The sequence below is a fragment of the Notolepis coatsorum genome, assembly GCF_963971535.1.
Source record: "Notolepis coatsorum genome assembly, chromosome: 20".
In the NCBI taxonomy this organism is placed as follows: domain Eukaryota; kingdom Metazoa; phylum Chordata; class Actinopteri; order Aulopiformes; family Paralepididae; genus Notolepis; species Notolepis coatsorum.
In genome coordinates this window covers 11,140,914-11,161,801 of record NC_140184.1, presented here as the reverse complement: position 1 = coordinate 11,161,801, position 20,888 = coordinate 11,140,914, and the positions used below count along the sequence as shown (strand labels likewise).

The 20,888-nt window shown below is 43.5% G+C and overlaps 1 protein-coding gene across 1 annotated transcript in view; it reads right to left on the bottom strand.

The window, feature by feature from the left end:
- Positions 1-20,888, bottom strand: part of LOC311247296 (mucin-5B-like) — a gene marked incomplete at both ends in the record, with an annotated part of 70,945 nt that overhangs the window by 34,059 nt on the left and 15,998 nt on the right. Inside the window, 10 exons of the mRNA XM_084337655.1 lie at positions 8,316-8,512; positions 9,123-9,273; positions 10,614-10,850; positions 11,367-11,543; positions 12,860-12,970; positions 13,734-13,872; positions 15,022-15,173; positions 16,089-16,195; positions 18,042-18,091; positions 19,439-19,694. Of these exons, the coding sequence (XP_084193781.1) occupies positions 8,316-8,512; positions 9,123-9,273; positions 10,614-10,850; positions 11,367-11,543; positions 12,860-12,970; positions 13,734-13,872; positions 15,022-15,173; positions 16,089-16,195; positions 18,042-18,091; positions 19,439-19,694 (1,577 nt within the window). The remainder of the gene's footprint in view (positions 1-8,315; positions 8,513-9,122; positions 9,274-10,613; positions 10,851-11,366; positions 11,544-12,859; positions 12,971-13,733; positions 13,873-15,021; positions 15,174-16,088; positions 16,196-18,041; positions 18,092-19,438; positions 19,695-20,888) is intronic.

Below are 20,888 nucleotides of genomic sequence, written 5' to 3'. Positions count from 1 at the left end.
ACACCTGCTGTTGTAGTTTCACTGACAACTGTTGTCCCTGGGCCTGCTGTTGTAGTTACACCAACAACTGTGGTAGAAGCTGTTGTTGGACCGGTGGTTTCTACTTTTGGGGGTCTTGGTGTTGTTACAGTCTCAGCTGTTGTTACTTCCTTTGTGGTTGTTTCAACACCAGGTGCCAGAGTCGTTCCCTTTGTTGTGAATTGTCCAATTGTTGTCGTAGTAATGGTTGGTTTGGAAGTTATAACTGTTGTTCCTGGGCCTGCTGTTGTAGTTACACCAACACCGGCGGTTGTAGTTTCACTGACAACTGTTGTTCCTGGTCTTGCTGTTGTAGTTACACCAACAACTGTGGTAGAAGATGTTGTTGGACCAGTGGTTTCTACCTTTGGTGGCCTTGGTGTTGTTACAGTCTCAGCTGTTGTTACTTCCTTTGTGGTTGTTTCAACACCAGGCGCCAGAGTGGTTCCCTTTGTTGTGAATGGTCCAATTGTTGTGGTAGTAATGGTTGGTTTGGAAGTTATAACTGTTGTTCCTGGGCCTGCTGTTGTAGTTACACCAACACTGGCTGTTGTAGTTTCACTGACAACTGTTGTTCCTGGTCTTGCTGTTGTAGTTACACCAACAACTGTGGTAGAAGCTGTTGTTGGACCGGTGGTTTCTACTTTTGGGGGTCTTGGTGTTGTTACAGTCTCAGCTGTTGTTACTTCCTTTGTGGTTGTTTCAACACCTGGTGCCAGAGTGGTTCCGTTTGTTGTGAATGGTCCAATTGTTGTGGTAGTAATGGTTGGTTTGGAAGTTATAACTGTTGTTTCTGGGCCTGCTGTTGTAGTTACACCAACACCGGCTGTTGTAGTTTCACTGACAACTGTTGTTCCTGGTCTTGTTGTTGTAGTTACACCAACAACTGTGGTAGAAGCTGTTGTTGGACCGGTGGTTTCTACTTTTGGGGGTCTTGGTGTTGTTACAGTCTCAGCTGTTGTTACTTCCTTTGTGGTTGTTTCAACACCAGGTGCCAGAGTCGTTCCCTTTGTTGTGAATTGTCCAATTGTTGTGGTAGTAATGGTTGGTTTGGAAGTTATAACTGTTGTTCCTGGGCCTGCTGTTGTAGTTACACCAACACCGGCTGTTGTAGTTTCACTGACAACTGTTGTTCCTGGTCTTGCTGTTGTAGTTACACCAACAACTGTGGTAGAAGCTGTTGTTGGACCAGTGGTTTCTACCTTTGGTGGCCTTGGTGTTGTTACAGTCTCAGCTGTTGTTACTTCCTTTGTGGTTGTTTCAACACCAGGCACCAGAGTGGTTCCCTTTGTTGTGAATGGTCCAATTGTTGTGGTAGTAATGGTTGGTTTGGAAGTTATAACTGTTGTTACTGGACCTGCTGTTGTAGTTACACCAACACCTGCTGTTGTAGTTTCACTGACAACTGTCGTTCCTGGGCCTGCTGTCGTAGTTACACCAACACCGGCTGTTGTAGTTTCACTGACAACTGTTGTTCCTGGTCTTGCTGTTGTAGTTACACCAACAACTGTGGTAGAAGATGTTGTTGGACCAGTGGTTTCTACCTTTGGTGGCCTTGGTGTTGTTACAGTCTCAGCTGTTGTTACTTCCTTTGTGGTTGTTTCAACACCAGGTGCCAGAGTGGTTCCCTTTGTTGTGAATGGTCCAATTGTTGTGGTAGTAATGGTTGGTTTGGAAGTTATAACTGTTGTTCCTGGGCCTGCTGTTGTAGTTACACCAACACCGGCTGTTGTAGTTTCACTGACAACTGTTGTTCCTGGTCTTGTTGTTGTAGTTACACCAACAACTGTGGTAGAAGCTGTTGTTGGACCGGTGGTTTCTACCTTTGGGGGTCTTGGTGTTGTTACAGTCTCAGCTGTTGTTACTTCCTTTGTGGTTGTTTCAACACCAGGTGCCAGAGTCGTTCCCTTTGTTGTGAATTGTCCAATTGTTGTGGTAGTAATGGTTGGTTTGGAAGTTATAACTGTTGTTCCTGGGCCTGCTGTTGTAGTTACACCAACTCCTGCTGTTGTAGTTTCACTGACAACTGTTGTTCCTGGTCTTGTTGTTGTAGTTACACCAACAACTGTGGTAGAAGCTGTTGTTGGACCGGTGGTTTCTACCTTTGGTGGCCTTGGTGTTGTTACAGTCTCAGCTGTTGTTACTTCCTTTGTGGTTGTTTCAACACCTGGTGCCAAAGTGGTTCCCTTTGTTGTGAATGGTCCAATTGTTGTGGTAGAAATGGTTGGTTTGGAAGTTATAACTGTTGTTTCTGGGCCTGCTGTTGTAGTTACACCAACACCGGCTGTTGTAGTTTCACTGACAACTGTTGTTCCTGGTCTTGCTGTTGTAGTTACACCAACAACTGTGGTAGAAGCTGTTGTTGGACCGGTGGTTTCTACTTTTGGGGGTCTTGGTGTTGTTACAGTCTCAGCTGTTGTTACTTCCTTTGTGGTTGTTTCAACACCTGGTGCCAAAGTGGTTCCCTTTGTTGTGAATGGTCCAATTGTTGTGGTAGTAATGGTTGGTTTTGAAGTTATAACTGTTGTTCCTGGGCCTGCTGTTGTAGTTACACCAACACCTGCTGTTGTAGTTTCACTGACAACTGTTGTTCCTGGTCTTGCTGTTGTAGTTACACCAACAACTGTGGTAGAAGCTGTTGTTGGACCAGTGGTTTCTACCTTTGGTGGCCTTGGTGTTGTTACAGTCTCAGCTGTTGTTACTTCCTTTGTGGTTGTTTCAACACCAGGTGCCAGAGTCGTTCCCTTTGTTGTGAATTGTCCAATTGTTGTGGTAGTAATGGTTGGTTTGGAAGTTATAACTGTTGTTCCTGGGCCTGCTGTTGTAGTTACACCAACACCGGCTGTTGTAGTTTCACTGACAACTGTTGTTCCTGGTCTTGCTGTTGTAGTTACACCAACAATTGTGGTAGAAGCTGTTGTTGGACCAGTGGTTTCTACCTTTGGTGGCCTTGGTGTTGTTACAGTCTCAGCTGTTGTTACTTCCTTTGTGGTTGTTTCAACACCAGGTGCCAGAGTCGTTCCCTTTGTTGTGAATGGTCCAATTGTTGTGGTAGTAATGGTTGGTTTGGAAGTTATAACTGTTGTTCCTGGGCCTGCTGTTGTAGTTACACCAACACCTGCTGTTGTAGTTTCACTGACACCTGTTGTTCCTGGGCCTGCTGTTGTAGTTACACCAACACCGGCTGTTGTAGTTTCACTGACAACTGTTGTTCCTGGTCTTGCTGTTGTAGTTACACCAACAACTGTGGTAGAAGCTGTTGTTGGACCGGTGGTTTCTACTTTTGGGGGTCTTGGTGTTGTTACAGTCTCAGCTGTTGTTACTTCCTTTGTGGTTGTTTCAACACCTGGTGCCAGAGTGGTTCCCTTTGTTGTGAATGGTCCAATTGTTGTGGTAGTAATGGTTGGTTTGGAAGTTATAACTGTTGTTCCTGGGCCTGCTGTTGTAGTTACACCAACACCGGCTGTTGTAGTTTCACTGACAACTGTTGTTCCTGGTCTTGCTGTTGTAGTTACACCAACAATTGTGGTAGAAGCTGTTGTTGGACCGGTGGTTTCTACCTTTGGTGGCCTTGGTGTTGTTACAGTCTCAGCTGTTGTTACTTCCTTTGTGGTTGTTTCAACACCAGGTGCCAGAGTCGTTCCCTTTGTTGTGAATTGTCCAATTGTTGTGGTAGTAATGGTTGGTTTGGAAGTTATAACTGTTGTTCCTGGGCCTGCTGTTGTAGTTACACCAACACCGGCTGTTGTAGTTTCACTGACAACTGTTGTTCCTGGTCTTGCTGTTGTAGTTACACCAACAATTGTGGTAGAAGCTGTTGTTGGACCAGTGGTTTCTACCTTTGGTGGCCTTGGTGTTGTTACAGTCTCAGCTGTTGTTACTTCCTTTGTGGTTGTTTCAACACCAGGTGCCAGAGTTGTTCCCTTTGTTGTGAATGGTCCAATTGTTGTGGTAGTAATGGTTGGTTTGGAAGTTATAACTGTTGTTCCTGGACCTGCTGTTGTAGTTACACCAACACCGGCTGTTGTAGTTTCACTGACAACTGTTGTTCCTGGCCTTGCTGTTGTAGTTACACCAACAACTGTGGTAGAAGCTGTTGTTGGACCAGTAGTTTCTACCTTTGGTGGCCTTGGTGTTGTTACAGTCTCAGCTGTTGTTACTTCCTTTGTGGTTGTTTCAACACCTGGTGCCAGAGTCGTTCCCTTTGTTGTGAATTGTCCAATTGTTGTGGTAGTAATGGTTGGTTTGGAAGTTATAACTGTTGTTTCTGGGCCTGCTGTTGTAGTTACACCAACACCGGCTGTTGTAGTTTCACTGATAACTGTTGTTTCTGGGCCTTCTGTTGTAGTTACACCAACACCTGCTGTTGTAGTTTCACTGACAACTGTTGTTCCTGGTCTTGCTGTTGTAGTTACACCAACAACTGTGGTAGAAGCTGTTGTTGGGCCGGTGGTTTCTACCTTTGGTGGCCTTGGTGTTGTTACAGTCTCAGCTGTTGTTGCTTCCTTTGTGGTTGTTTCAACACCTGGTGCCTGAGTGGTTCCCTTTGTTGTGAAAGGTCCAATTGTTGTGGTAGTAATGGTTGGTTTGGAAGTTATAACTGTTGTTCCTGGGCCTGCTGTTGTAGTTACACCAACACCCGCTGTTGTAGTTTCACTGACAACTGTTGTTCCTGGTCTTGCTGTTGTAGTTACACCAACACCTGGTGTTGTAGTTTCACTGACAATTGTTGTTCCTGGTCTTGTTGTTGTAGTTACACCAACAACTGTGGTAGAAGCTGTTGTTGGACCAGTAGTTTCTATTATTGGTGGCTTTGGTGTTGTTACAGCCTCAGCTGTTGTTACTTCCTTTGTCGTTGTTTCAACACCAACACCTGCTGTTGAGGGCTTCTGAGTCGCTTCGGTTGCTGTTTCTGTATTTGAAACAAAATGTGATTTAAAATTTTGCGCAACAACATGTCCTTCCTTACAGCCTCATGCTACTCTTCTAAAACATGATGCCGCTTCTTACCGGGTGTGGAGAAGGTGAGGATGGTGGTAGGTATTGACGTTGTGGTGAAGACCCCTGTGGGCGTACCGGCCTCGGCAGTCGTTGTGATCGGGACTGTGGTGCTTATACTGGGGGTTGTAGTGGTTAAGCATGGGTACATCTCCCTGGTAATGTTACCATCTGGCCCACAGATAGCTGAAATGCAGCTTCCGAGACCATCCGTTGTATTGTAGACAGTCTCTCCGTACAAGAAGATTTTCCCATTATGATCACATGTGCAACCTGGAGGAAAATTGTATACATAATCAATTTCAAGGATTATCTTTGTTTTTCCTTCCAGAAATAGCTATAGATTTGTATATGGTATAGACCAGTGGTTCTCAACTGGCCTAGCCTCAGGACCCACATTTTTCCTTAGTCAGTCGCGACCCAAATTTTTTAACCACTTTGATTGATTTCACAAAAGAATTGTGCAGTAATACACAATCCTTCATGCATTGTTAAAAACATGAAATAAACAAAAAGAAAGTGCAACAAAAGTGCAACTAGGGCTAAAAACCCAATGAAATAAGACAAAAAAATATATATATATGCTTCTTAGCAGACGCTTTTATTCAGTGCATCGATTTTCAGTACATGTAGCCCCATGGGATCGAACCCACAACCTCAGCATTGTTACTGCCATGCTTTACCAAGTGAGCTACAGAGAACTACAGAAGGCAGATTTATCTTGAATTACAGGCATATATGCTTTTTAAACAAGTTTAAACTGGTGATGCTCATCATGATTTAAGAATAGTAGTAGTAGTAGTAGTAGTAGTTTTATTCTGTCATCATCTCACACAATACAATATCTAAATTGAACTGTATGAAATATGAAATAAAAAGGCAGACTTTTATTGTATTAAATAAAAAGGTAGACTGATCTTGAATTACAGGCATATATGCCTTTCAAACAAGTTTAATCTGGTGATGCTCATCAAGTTTCAAGAATCTAAATTGAACTGTAGCAGAGATTACCCTATCAGGGGATACTGAACAGCATTGTATTATGAAGAATATAAATTTTTGATGGCTTCATGCTTTCATGTGCTAGCACGTCACTGCACACAACACACTGAGGTTTTGGTCCCTCTCTTTTGTCCTCAATGTAAGAAAACCCATATTTAATGTGTCGTATTTGCGTTTCGCCATGTATACAAATGCTTGAATCAATGAGCGCTAACTAATGTGACAACGTTAGTGTTACTGTCATGACAACGCTAGCAGCAAACGGCTACTGCATGCGTGCTGCGTCATGGGAAATGTATGTCCTTCAAAATAAAAGTGCAGCATCAGACATTTCAAATATTCTGCGACCCACTCAAAACGGCCCTGCGACCCACCAGTTGAGAACCACTGGTATAGACAATGAATAAGGTAATGTATAGATGCTTTTCTTACTGTTCACATCGTAGTTACACCTTATTCCAGAGGTAGTACAGGAGCTAAAGAATAGACCAAAAATTGTGGTTTTAATATTGTTGACTCAGTTTGAAGTGCAATATGAGGGACCTCAATAAAATATGTTGTAGATGTCACTTATGGTTTGGTTTATCTATAAAATAATAAAATAATAAAAGATATTCATCAATCATTTTGAACATTTGTTTTCAACCTTGTTGGTCTAAATAATAATATAAAACGTGATTAAAATGTGTTTGTAAAGTATTTGTATTTGCATTTTTATTATCTTATTACTACAGTATTTAGGTGAGGTTTTCGGATAAGCCCGTATTGGGTTTCTATCTCACTTTTATTTTATAATAATAATAATAATAATAATAATAATAATAATAACAATAACAATAATAGTAATATTACTAATAATAGTAATACTAATAGTAATAATACTAATAATAATAATACTAATAATAATAATAATAATAATAATAATAATAATAATAATAATAATAATAATAATAATAATAATAATAATAATAATAATAATAATAATAATAATAATAATAATAATAATAATAATAATAACAATAATAATAACAATAATAATAATAATAATAATAATTGTGCATTTTCTGAAAGTTCAGGTTTGTTCACTAAAGTCTAAGTGAAAGTGAAAGTGTGGTCAGATATATAAATCCAGGCCATATGAAGTAGAAGCAAAGCCTCTATGCTCTCCATCTCTAATCCTACTTGCACCGCTTATTATATTTGACCTACAATGTAAATTCATCCCAACATAAAAAGACATACAAGATATACATAATCATTGTGTTAGTATAGGTTATTGATATTATATCGATTCTCTCTAAAAAGACACCATGATGTTCTAGGGTAATGGTGGCCTAAAGATTAGTCATTTACATAACGGGACCTACCATGGGTAACAGTTTTTAAACGATGGAGTCTTCTCTCCAAGGCCATAATGATTGCCGAGTTTATCGAAGCAACCGCACTCCTCAATGGCAACACACTTCATGTTGACCTCATCGAAGTAGGGGTTAGAAGGGGGGCATTGTGGGTAGCAGCCTGCAACAATCATGAACAAACCTCATTGTGGGTAGCGGCCTGCGACACGCTATAACACCGCCATAACATTATGAACAGTCTTAAAGGGGAACTATCTTATAAATGGCCTTTTTGAGTGTTTAGCATTGTTTCCTAGCTATGTGAACTTATATTAATATGATCTATGTCTCAAAATTCTCATATTGGCGCATTCTTCCAATTCTCCTCTCACAATATTCACCCTCACTGAACTGAGTCGTTTGAAAATGTGCCTATATGTAATGTCATATAGTCACTGCTGCATGTTAATGTTCAGGCGAAGACGACGCTCCGCAGTGGTTTAGGAGCCCAGGCTCAAAACAGCTCGAAATCTTGAGGTAGAAAAATGCTGTTTTTGAGGACTTGATTAGAAATACAAAACAATGAATAAAAAAAATATATATATTACAGAGGTGTTCCATAGACTCACAGGAATTGTGTAAAAGTGCCCAAATAGTGAAAGAAATAGTAAAATAGTTCCCCTTTAACAACCTGTTTTTGGCTCACTGTTCAGACTGCTCATTAGCATAATGGACACAGGCAGGTAGAGAGATGGGCATAGTCAGATACTTCTCTTTTTGGAAGAGCATATCAAACGCACGCTGATGGTGGCCATTTTGCTCTTATGTCATCATGCTCAGGTTGGGCGGAATGGAATCCCCCAACCTGAGCATAACGTAAGAGCAAAATGGCCTTTTGAATTTAGTGCATCGATGCAGAAGTATTGCGATTATTTACATGAATTGATCATTTTCTCCCACCCGAGTGTGGACTGTGCCGACCGTACCTTCCAGGGAAGTGGTTAGACTCAAACAGTTTCCTGAGGGGTTCCTGCAGGTCTTCATACAGGCGGCTCCACACGGCTTGTAGTGCCACTCACAGCCACTGGGGTCATTGTAGTAGTCACAGAAAATAGCTGCGAGAGTCAAAATAAAGCACTTGTTATACTCCTGCAGTTCTGAAACACACGTTTTTAACGATACAATGCTTGTGAATCCGTTAGTTGGTCACATCTAGTTCAGCTATGGTTGGATCTACTCTATCTCTCCACTTACAATGGCAAAGACAATCATTTAATCTTGTATACAGTCTTATAATCGTATTTTCCTTGAAAAAAAAGTGTTTGATTGATTGATTGATTGATTGAACACTTTATTAACATATTGCAGAATGGGTACAATACAGTACAGCTCAATACACACAATTGTTAAGGGGATGCAGACCAGAGAAAGACTTCCGTCTTGTTTACATCAGGGTCCCCCATTTTCAATTCATCATAACATTTATGACATACACGACATACAGATAAACAGTACTGTTACATCCAGACATTTATGACATGCAAGATATGCAAATATACAGTACTGTTTAAGAGACAGAGTTTCTAAAAGAGAGTATATACATTTGAGGGGGAAGAAACTGTACATTGGAGGGGGTTGGGTGGGGGGGGGTGGGGGGGGGGGGGGGGGGGGGGGGGGGTTGGACATTTGGGTAGGGGGGGGTTTGTACGGGAAGATCTGCCAACAATTAATTTGGTGGTAGTGCTAGGGTGCAGCGGACAAACTCACGGCAGACGGTAGGAGTTCTCCACCTGATGCAGGCTCCGGCCTCAGAACAAGCCTTGGCGTAGGCCACCACAGTGGTACAGAAACACTCACACTCGGCGTCACAAGCGCACGTGTCGTACACACAGGCTTCGTAGTAGGGAGTGGGATCCACCTTAAACACACACATTGTTGCGTTGAATAATGAAGTTCCGGGCTAAATGAAGATGTTGTCCAGATGACAAAATACGATTTATATTTGTGGTGGAAAACGGACTCATCGATTATTATTAGGGATGTCCGATATTATCGGCCGACCAATATTATCGGCCGATATCGGCAGTAAAATGTGATATCGGAAAATATCGGTATCGGTTTAAAAAAAGAAAAAAACAATAACAATATTTGTTATATATATATCCAGTGAAATTATTAGTTACCTGAAATTATTCAGTTTTTTTGGGGGGGGGGAACCCTGCATATATCGGTATCGGTTGATATCGGTTGATATCGGTATCGGAAATTAAGAGTTGGACAATATCGGAATATCGGTATCGGTAAAAAAGCCAATATCGAGCATCCCTAATTATTATCGTAGACAGATCTTCTGATCAAAATAGGTTTAATAATAAAAACAATTCATACAAGTGACATGTGGGTTAAATGAGCTTTGGCTGAGAGGAGTGCTCTCCTCTGGCCAGCTAGGAGACACTGAAGAAGAGGAGTGCTCTCCTCTGGCCAGCTAGGAGACACTGAAGAAGAGGAGTGCTCTCCTCTGGCCAGCTAGGAGACACTGAAGAAGAGGAGTGCTCTCCTCTGGCCAGCTAGGAGACACTGAAGAAGAGGAGTGCTCTCCTCTGGCCAGCTAGGAGACACTGAAGAAGAGGAGTGCTCTCCTCTGGCCAGCTAGGAGACACTGAATAAGAGGAGTGCTCTCCTCTGGCCAGCTAGGAGACACTGAAGAAGAGGAGTGCTCTCCTCTGGCCAGCTAGGAGACACTGAAGAAGAGGAGTGCTCTCATCGTGGCCAGCTAGGAGACACTGAAGAAGAGGAGTGCTCTCCTCTGGCCAGCTAGGAGACACTGAAGAAGAGGAGTGCTCTCCTCTGGCCAGCTAGGAGACACTGAAGAAGAGGAGTGCTCTCCTCTGGCCAGCTAGGAGACACTGAAGAAGAGGCAGAGACACTTGATCTTAAGTATAGAGAGAGATGGGGGCTGTAGCCTTTGGCCTCTCAGCTAGGTGTGAATTAAGATATTGTTTGGGGCAACCTCAACAATATGCAAACTGTGTGTGTGTGTGTGTGTGTGTGTGTGTGTGTGTGTGTGTGTGTGTGTGTGTGTGTGTGTGTGTGTGTGTGTATGTGTATGTGTGTGTGTGTGTGTGTGTGTGTGTGTGTGTGTGTGTGTGTGTGTGTGTGTGTGTGTGTGTGTGTGTGTGTGTGTGTGTGTGTGAACGAGTGTACGTCTGGTATGGCGTATTATACAGTACATGAGCGCGTGCTGTTGGGAATGGTTACCATTGAGTGACAGGACTGGAAGGTGACACTGTTGATGATGCTACATTGTCTCTGGGACCAGGCTGCCCGGTACGGGTTTGAGGAACACGGGTCAGGGACCACCTTGGCATCGGGGCAGTTCAGAACCTTCCAGCTGTTGCCAAACTCCGTAGCGTCTGCGACGGCCTCATGGGAGCGCGTGGTGAAGTCGTTCCTACTGTTGCCATCATAGTTACCGCATAGACCGCACACTTTGCCCTGAGGAGGAGACACAGTACCATTGGGGAAAATTAGCCACTAAACAAGCTTGTTTATACAAGCTTGGTACTCTATGGTGTGTTTTTATATAAGGTATGGACCTCTATGGTGTGTTTTTAATATATAATATGGACCTCTATATATTTTTTTTTATATACAGTTATGATCCTCTATGGTGTCTTTTTATATACAGTTATGGACCTCTATGGTGGGTTTTATAGACAGTTATGGACCTCTATGGTGTGTTTTTATATACAGTTATGATCCTCTATGGTGTCTTTTTATATACAGTTATGGACCTCTATGGTGGGTTTTTATATACAGTTATGGACCTCTATGGTGTGTTTTTATATACAGTTATGGACCTCTATGGTGTGTTTTTATATACAGTTATATACAGATCTCTTTTGCGACGCACCTTTTAGTTTTCCAATTGTCGTCAACTAAATGTACTTGTTTTGTGGTTTTTAACCATTTGATTTGTTTACTTGTGGAAAGTGTTAACGTCATATTCACCCGGTATTGTGGGGAGAGTTTGATGAAGAGGCTGGTCTTCTGGTCCCACATGAGGACGACTCCGGGCCTGACCTCCACCACGATGTAGTTGCCCATCTTACGGACCTGGGTGGGGAGGACGTCACCGTTCCCCTGGACCATCTTGTAGCCCGCGTCTGTCAGCACGAACTCACTGGTCTGGGGGGGAGGGGTGGTTTTCAAGATTCAACATTCAAGATTATTTATTGTCATGTGCACAGTTAACCCTTTCACTGCGAAAATACAGCAGGTTAACCCTTTCACTGACACACGACAAAGGGTTAACCCTTTTACTACCACACTACAGAAGGTTAACCCTTTCACCACCACACTACATACGGTTAACTGTCTGTAGTGTGGTGGTAGTGAAAGGTTAACCTTCTGTAGTGTGGTAGTGAAAGGGTTAAACAGACAGTTTGCCGTACAATGAAAATCGTAGTTTGCTATAGTTCGCCCTTCCCACAAAACGACACAGATCCCACAATACTTAACAAAAAATTTACAACTTAAATACAAGCGAATGCTAAAAATAAGGAGATCTTAAAAATAAAAAATTGGTAGAAGATATATACAAGGCACAAGTGAGTAACGTTAACATTCTGTTCACACTTAGGACTACGGGTGGAAATGAGCCCTGTGCTATTCCCGGCATATTTACGTCCTTATCATGCTGTGATGTTATGCATACACAATAGGGATGTCCGATATTATCGGCCGACCGATATTATCGGCCGATATCGGCAGTAAAATGTGATATCGGAAAATATCGGTATCGGTTTAAAAAAAATAAAAAACAATAACAATATTTGTTATATATATATCCAGTGAAATGATTAGTTACCTGAAATTATTAAGTTTTTTGGACGGGGACACCCTGCATATATCGGTATCGGTTGATATCGGTTGATATCGGTATCGGAAATTAAGAGTTGGACAATATCGGAATATCGGTATCGGTAAAAAAGCCAATATCGAGCATCCCTAATACACATGTAAATGATGTTCATTAATTTGCATTGTCCTTAATAAACAAATCTTACTGTAGGATCCAGTAGTGTTTACAAATAAAAATATATGGAGGTGACAATGGGTCAAAGCAGCAGTTAAAGTGTCTTTAGTGTGTTCACAGTTCGGGGGGACGTTTTATCACTATTATCACAGTGTTATCACTATTTCTTTTGTTTTGTCTTTTTTATATACTGTAAATGGTAAATGGTGCATTTATATAACAGCTTTTATCCAAAGCGCTTTACAATTTTGTTCCTCACATGCAAGGTGCCAACCTGCTCACCAGGAGCAATCAGGGGTTAAGTGTCTCGCTCAAGGACACTTCCACACGAAGCCCCGGGAGGAGCAGGGATCGAACTGGGAATCTTCCGATTACCAGACGACCGCTCTACCTCCTGAGCCACTGTCGCCCCCCTGTATTATATATTAGTTGGACGTGTCTGTCTACAGTGTTTTGTGTTGCTCACCCCCAGGAACAGCTTGATGGCCTTGGAGCAGGTTGTTCCTGATGTTCCACAGGGGATGTTCTCAGTGATCACTCTGAAGGTCCCACTGCCCTTGGTGCCACCACAGAAGTTCTGCCACACACACACACACACACACACACACACACACACACACACACACACACACACACACACACACACACACACACACACACACACACACATACACACACACACACACACACGCACGCACGCACGCACGCACACACGCACACGCACGCACGCACGCACGCACACACACACACGCACGCACGCACACACATGCACACACACAAATATTTTCATTTAATTTCAAACCTTTATTTAAATGAAGTTTCCCTCATTTACAGTCACGTCGGGTGTACATACAGAGAGCTAAGCTAAAATAAAAGGCATATAAAATCCCAGAGCATATAAAATCATAACAATAAGACAAGTAAGGACAACGATAAATTAAAACATGTACAACTTGATTGACAAAGGTTGGAGATCAAGGTTTTAAACTCTGCAACAGAGGGGAGAATATCAACCTTTAAGGACTGTTGGAGTTCATTCCATGAGCTATAGAGGGGCATCATAGCAAAATGCAGATTTACCCTGTCAGGAACCTTAAGGGTCACTTCCATACAGTTCCATACAGTAAGTACCAAAACCCCATTCCAATAATGATGTAGTATAAGGAGGTAGTATAAGGAGTTTACCAGCAATAAGCGCCGTAAAAAAAAAGAATACCAGTGTTTGTTGCGCCTCTCCATCAAATATATATTAACACCCGATTAGACATCATCAAGCCATACATCAAGCCATACTTTCCTTGCATTACAGAGATTGGTGGGCCGAAGACCAGCGACTTTACCTGCAAAAGTGTGTACTCGCACTGCCCGTCGAACTCGAACCTCTTATCGTCAAACGTGATGTAGTGGCCGTCGCCATAGACGGCACAGACCTGGTCGCACTCGTTTTTGGTGCACAGAAACTTGCTACCTTTGCAGAAGCTGAGGAGACAAACACCTCCAGTTACACACACATGTAGCTCACACGTACCTTTCTGCACTTTTTGGTTTCGTTAAGGTTTGTGCCAAGGCCGGACCTAGCACTTTTGGTGCCCGAGGCAAGCTTCACCCCTGACATTTATTTTAAAATGTAAAAATATTGGTTGCAGATATAGAATAATACATGTAATTATTTTTAGCTGGGCACAGTTTTTGGTGTCCCCCCCTCTGGGCAGCGCTCTAGGCCTATGCCTATGTCGCCTATAGGAAGCTCCGCCCCTGCAGAGTGCTCAAACAATGGATTATGTACTCGAAAACATCAGAATTAATGCACGCTTTCTTTCTTTCTTTCTTTCTTTCTTTCTTTCTTTCCCCTCCATTTTCCTCCGATTTTCTCCCATCCCAATGTTAGTCGTATGCCAATTCCCAGTCCCTTCCTGGTCGCTGCGCACTTACCCCCCACAGTCAGATCATCTGGGAGAGTGGAGGCTACCACGTGCTTCCTCCGACACACGTCCAGCCAATCACCGCTTCTTTTCACCTGGCAGCGCGGATTCTCATTGAGAGGGCGTAGCGTGTGGGAGGACCACACTATCCCCCTCACGTCCAATCCGCGCTTAGCAGGCGCCCCGACCGAACTGTAGGAGTCGCTGTTTACAACGACCCGGACCCACCCCGCCAGCTTCTCCCACCCTCTGATACAGCCAATTGTATTAGTGCAGACGGCCAGCCAAGCTGGTGACAACCCCGGAGCTGTGAGCTGGATTCGAACAGGCAAATCCAGCTCAGCTCCGGGGCTGGTGACGAACGCAATCTCCGCTCGGCCACCTAACCGCCCTTCTTTCTTTCTTTCTTTCTTTCTTTCTTTCTTTCTTTCTTTCTTTCTTTCTTTCTTTCTTTCTTTCTTTCTTTCTTTCTTTCTTTCTTTCTTTCTTTCTTTCTTTCTTTCTTTCTTTCTTTCTTTCTTTCTTTCTTTCTTTCTTTCTTTCTTTCTTTCTTTCGTATATACTGTAAGGAGCTCTGTAATACTTCAAGCACATACTATAGGCTACATGAACAGCATACAAACAGCAGGAAGTAGACTTTTCAGTGGTGCAATGGTGTTAGTGTGTATGTGCACATGCATGCGTGTGTATTAAGTCCTGCACCAACCAGGTGTTGCAGTCCACTCTCAGAGTCTGTCCAGGCTGATAGACCAGTCCATTGTGCAGGCAGGGACATTTGTCTTCCGTGACACAGTCTCCCTTACCATCTGACACCAGGCCATCGGGACAGACACAGCCCGAGACACACTCTGTACTCATCTATAACACACCAAGGGGACGGGAGAGAGAGTCAGAAATATAAGAGCTGTGTGTGTGTGTGTGTGTGTGTGTGTGTGTACCGTAACCCCAAAACCATGATATGAACCAAACCATGATTTTTGTGAACTGTTCCACCCCTAATGTGTGTGTGTGTGTGTGTGTGTGTGTGTATGTGTGTGTGTATACCCTGTACCTACATTTACATTTTGTCATTTAGCTGAACGCTTTTATCCAAAGCGACTTACAAGTTGTGTACAACAAGTCAGCAACTCTTTCAGCTGAGGAACAATGTTCGTCAAACGGTGCTGAAACTTGGGTGCTACAGTCTTGAGTGCATATAGCAGCAGTAGAGACATGTGCATGGTAGGCAGGGACTACAGATGAAAACGAGCTCATTAGCTAACTCTGGCACATTTACATTGATGTGGAAACTGAAGATGTTCATGTGCACTGTCCCTGGGTAAATTTTTTTTTAAAATAAAACTTAAAGGGGAACTATCTTATAAATGGCCTTTTTCAGTGTTTAGCATTGTTTCCTAGCTATGTGAACTTATATTAATATGATCTATGTCTCAAAATTCTCATATTGGCGCATTCTTCCAATTCTCCTCTCACAATATTCACCCTCACTGAACTGAGTCATCTGAAAATGTGCTGATTTGTGATGTCAGAGAGACACCGCTGCATGATAATGTTCAGGCGGCGCAGTGGTTTAGGTGCCCAGGCTCAAAACGGCTTAAGATCTTGAGGTAGAAAAATGCTGTTTTTGAGGACTTCATTAGAAATACAAAACAATGAATTAAAAAAAATAAAAAATTACAGAGGTGTTCCATAAACTCACAGGAATTGTGAAAAAGTGCCCAAATAGTGAAAGAAATAGTTAAATAGTTCCCCTTTAAACTTAGTAGTACTTACACAGGTCATGTCTAAACTGTCGCAGGTCTTCTGACACTCTGAGCCGGTGACTTTAGGACCAACGTCAGAACAGTTCATGTGGATCATGGGAGCAACACAGGTGGTGGCTGCAGTAGAGGAACACACAGCACAGTGAGCGGGGTCATCCCTACAGTATACGTTCCCCAGGTTCTATGTTCCCCGCTCCCGAAAAAAGGGTCCTATGTTCCCCCGGGTCCTAGATCAGCCATTCTCAAACAGTGGGGGCCAGTGAGCGCCATCCAGTGGGCCGCGGAGGCAGCCTAACCTACTGCCAAAATCAATGCTTAAATGTGTGTGTCAGTAGTCGCTGCAGCGAACGGTAGAATTTCGCCGGCACGGAAAAACAAGAGAAATGGAATTGAGAATGTTTGTGGAGGAAAGAGAATAATATTGTTGGCTAGGTGGGGCGGCTAGGTGGTGTAGTGGGCAAGGCACTCGCCACCAGTGTGGAGACGCTAGGATTCGCGTGTTCGAATCCAGCTCTCCACATTGTTTTCAGTTTAGCTGGTCGTCCGCAGTAATACACATTGGCCGTATTACGGGGAGGGAAAACTGAAGGGTGGGGATCGAACGTTGTGAACAAGCGACTCCTACAGGTCGGTTGGTGCGCCTGCGCAGTGGAATCAGGAAGTGTCGGGGGCAGCGTGAGCCTCCCACGCGTTACTCCTCGCCACTGAGAGATCGAGCTGCGCAGGTGAAAAGATGCGACTGCTGTTACCTCAAGTACCGGAGGGGACTTGTGCTATGTATGACTTAGTCCACATTGCAGCCGGCTTGTGGGAGGCAAGAAACAGCGTCCGTGACAGGGGAGGGTTGAATTGGATGATACGAAATTGGGATGGGAGAAAAATATAGAAAATGGGGAGAAAAAGTGGATCAAAAAAAATATTGTTGGCTAGGTGGTAGGCTATTGATTGCGTGTGTGTGGTTAAAACGTTAAAACTTCTATTCCTAAAAGAGCACTAGCGACAGAGTTGTGAGGGTGTGTAGATGGTGCATGTTTTGGAGCGGGGAACATAGGACCCGGGGAACATAGATACGCTCCCCCTCCTGCTATAGCGCTGGCTTCTCTCTCTCTCACTCCTTCTCTCATCCTTTCATCTGTGGAAAGGATGATGGACTAGTGCACATTCTTGCACAGTGGGTTTTCAATAGTTGTGTAGCTAGCAGCAACAGCAGCCACGACCAGCACTTCCCTCAAGCATCTGTTTAGCTGCGCGCTAAAAGGAAAAAAAGAGCCTGCTACACACACAGTCCCTAAAGTCCCCATGAAACGGCTAGCCAATAATGCTATTTGATTCCACATAATTTATGAGTTTCCTGTAAAAACAGGAAGCTAGGGAGGGACTTGTCATGGATATTGATTGGCAGTAGCCAATAGTGCTGAATGTGCATTACGGTCGACCCATTAGATACAGTAGCAAGCTAATGTTAGCAACATATAGGTTAGCAACATTAAGCAACATTAGTAACATTTTAGCTAGCAAGGTAACATTGAACATTTGTTAAATTTAGTTAAAGAGGCAGAGTGCTATCTCAGTTACAATGTGCTGTAAATGTAATTCACAAGATTTGTATACGCCCCCGTGTGTTGGACGACTTTTTCCGTTTTCCAGGAAATGGCTTCAATGATTTCATAGGGCCTTTAATTAAGCAGCAAATGGGTTTCAACGATACAGCATGAATATACAGTAGCAAGAAAGTGGGTATGATATATATACTACCACCAACCCGCATTGCCAATTATAAGTAGGCTACAGTACATGTCAACCACTTACAAACTAAACACACCACAAGAGCATGGAAGCCCTGTGGACTAAGGGCTTGTGTCAAAGCGGTCCGCTTTGAAAAAAAAGTCCGCTATGGACACAAGCCCTACATGCTTATGTTTAGCTGTTTTTGTAAAAGAGTGAAACAGAGACCCTACTGTACCTAGAAGTCTTGACCTCCCCGTGCAGGCGAGACGTCCTTGTCTGCAGGTGCTAAAAGAAGATGTATACAAGTAGATGAATATGTGTATACTATAGTATAGTGTATTGTATGAGGAACACAACTGCCATCATCATCATCATCACTCTTGCATCGGTCACTGACACAAAGGCCTAATCCTTGATTACATAACATGATATACCTGCTTACCATTAGAGGCTGTCATGACCTTTTTCACCTCGGCTACATTACCATTGCCCCCCCTCACTCATGCCTTCACTCAACCATGGGTCCTCGCTGACAGAGAGGCGCAACTAACACTGGTATTTGTAAATGTTTAAGGCCTTATTGGTGAGCTACCTCCTTATACTACATCAGTATTGGTGAGCTACCTCCTTATACTACATCATTATTGGTAAGCTACCTCCTTATACTACATCAGTATTGGTTAGCTACCCCCTTATACTACATCAATATTGGTAAGCTACCTCCTTATACTACATCAGTATTGGTTAGCTACCCCCTTATACTACATCATTATTGGTAAGCTACCTCCTTATACTACATCATTATAGGTAAGCTACCTCCTTATACTACATCAGTATTGGTTAGCTACCTCCTTATACTACATCATTATTGGTAAGCTACCTCCTTATACTACATCATTATTGGCAAGATACCTCCTTATACTACATCATTATTGGTAAGCTACCTCCTTATACTACATCAGTATTGGTTAGCTACCTCCTTATACTACATCATTATTGGTAAGCTACCTCCTTATACTACATCATTATTGGAATGGAATTTTGGTAACTATGGAACCCATTCTAGTGACTTAAGGTCCCTGGGTTTGCTCTGAACAGGGTAAATCTGCATTTTGGGATGCCCCTCTAGTACAAGTTCAAGTTCGAGTTCAAGTTCTTTATTTGTCAAATACACAACAATACAGGGGCATTGCAGGTAATGACATTTTTGTGTTTCGAGCTCAGACAACAGTGCGTAATTAAGAAACAACAATGAATACAAGAATGGTAACAATAAGTAGTAGTAGTAAGATCAAATAAAATAAAATATAAACTAGTCTAGCTCATGGAATGAACTCCAATAGTCCTTAAAGCTTGAGATTCTCCCCTCTGTTGCAGAGTTTAAAATCTCGATCTCCTTTGTCAATCAAGTTGTACGTGTTTTAATTGATTGATTGAATTGATTGATTGAGTACACTCGACGTGACTGTAAATGAGAGAAACCTCAGTTGCCTTTCGAGTTTAAATAAAGGTTTGACATTTAATTAAAAGCCTGTTTCATGATAAAATTGGATTTCTATGATGATTAAAACATTGGTTCTTATCCACGATAAGCCTCATAAGCCTTAACACTATGAATGCTGTGTTTTTTACCATATGGTCCCATCCTTGGAGATAGACTGTCCAGCTGGGATGACAGAGTCGCGGTCGTAGCAGGGGCAGCTCTTGGCGAGCACACACTGTCCAGCCGGGTTCATGTAGGTGCCCGGGGCGCAACCGCAGCCGTCCACAGGCGTGAAGGTCTCCTTGCAGGAGTAGTCGGGATGGTTGAGTGAGCTGCAGGTACGACCGCAGCAGGTCATGTTGTAGCCGTACATAGTGTGGTCTGGGCAGGAGGTGCTCAGCTTGCCTGAGAGAGGGGGAGAAACAGTTACGTGTGCCACAAAGCTGACGAAAGGAGGGAATGTTGTCATTGTACGCTGGATGTTTCTGATGGGCTCAGGAAAATAGTGTACATATTATTTGACAGCTTCAAATATGTGACCGGGCCCAGCGGTAAGAGACTCGTGTCTGGAAGTCAGATTGCAAGTGTAGCAGTCTGGAAAATATGGTATATTATTCAGAACTGCTGACTGTGTTTATATCCCTTTTTGTACACAAAGACATTCTAACTAGTGTCATTGATTCACACGAACAATGACACAAACGTCCCTTCCGAAGAGCATTGGAATACGGATTATAAATGACAGTACTGATTCATATTCTACAATGTGTCTCCCCTTGTGACTGGCAGGCGGGACCTGCAGGGGGCAGTGGCAGGCAGAGAGTGGCGGAGAGAGCTGGTAGTTGATAAATGGAAGGGACCAGCAGAAGTCGCTCTCTTTGGCAGTGAACTTGACAACGAGTAGTCGCAGCTAACGGGGCTCCGGATAGCCCTGTTGTTGACGTTATGCCAGGGGGCCCCGTGAGAGGATAACGGGTGATAACGAGTACTGGCTAGTGCACACGATATCCTAGCAGTACCAGCGGTATTATATGAACAATGAGTGCATAAGCCAGGCACTAGTAATCGGGTATAGCAGTTACAGTGTGCGGTATAGGTAACGTGCGGTTAAACAATTATCCCAGTCTTTAAGTACCGAGTTATAGTAGCTACAGTGTGCGGTATAGAGCGTGCGCCCCAAGACGAACGTGGGCCAACAACCAGTCTGCGCCGGCTGACTTCGACCAGACCTGCGACCGGCTGCCTGCGTTCAGCCTGCCCCGGAGGACTTCACTCAGATCTGCACCAGGCTGCCTGCGGCCAACGGGAGTTCCGCCCATCCTACAGGGGTCGCCATCACGCAGTACATGCTCTCAGCCGGCGCTGCCTCTCTGCCTAGCTCCGCCTGCTGAAACCCTCGCGAGAGCGTTCGACGCCATCTTGCCTCCCGGACAACAGTGGAGTGGCGAGGCGGCCATTTCGGATGAGTACAAATGAGCATTGATGCTCCCGATTCCATATACAGTACACAGTGTGGTGCAGCCCGCGGGCGAAAGTAACGTTGCTACTACCAGTTCATAGGGGTACCCCGAACCATATATGCCGGCATTAAGATAGGAC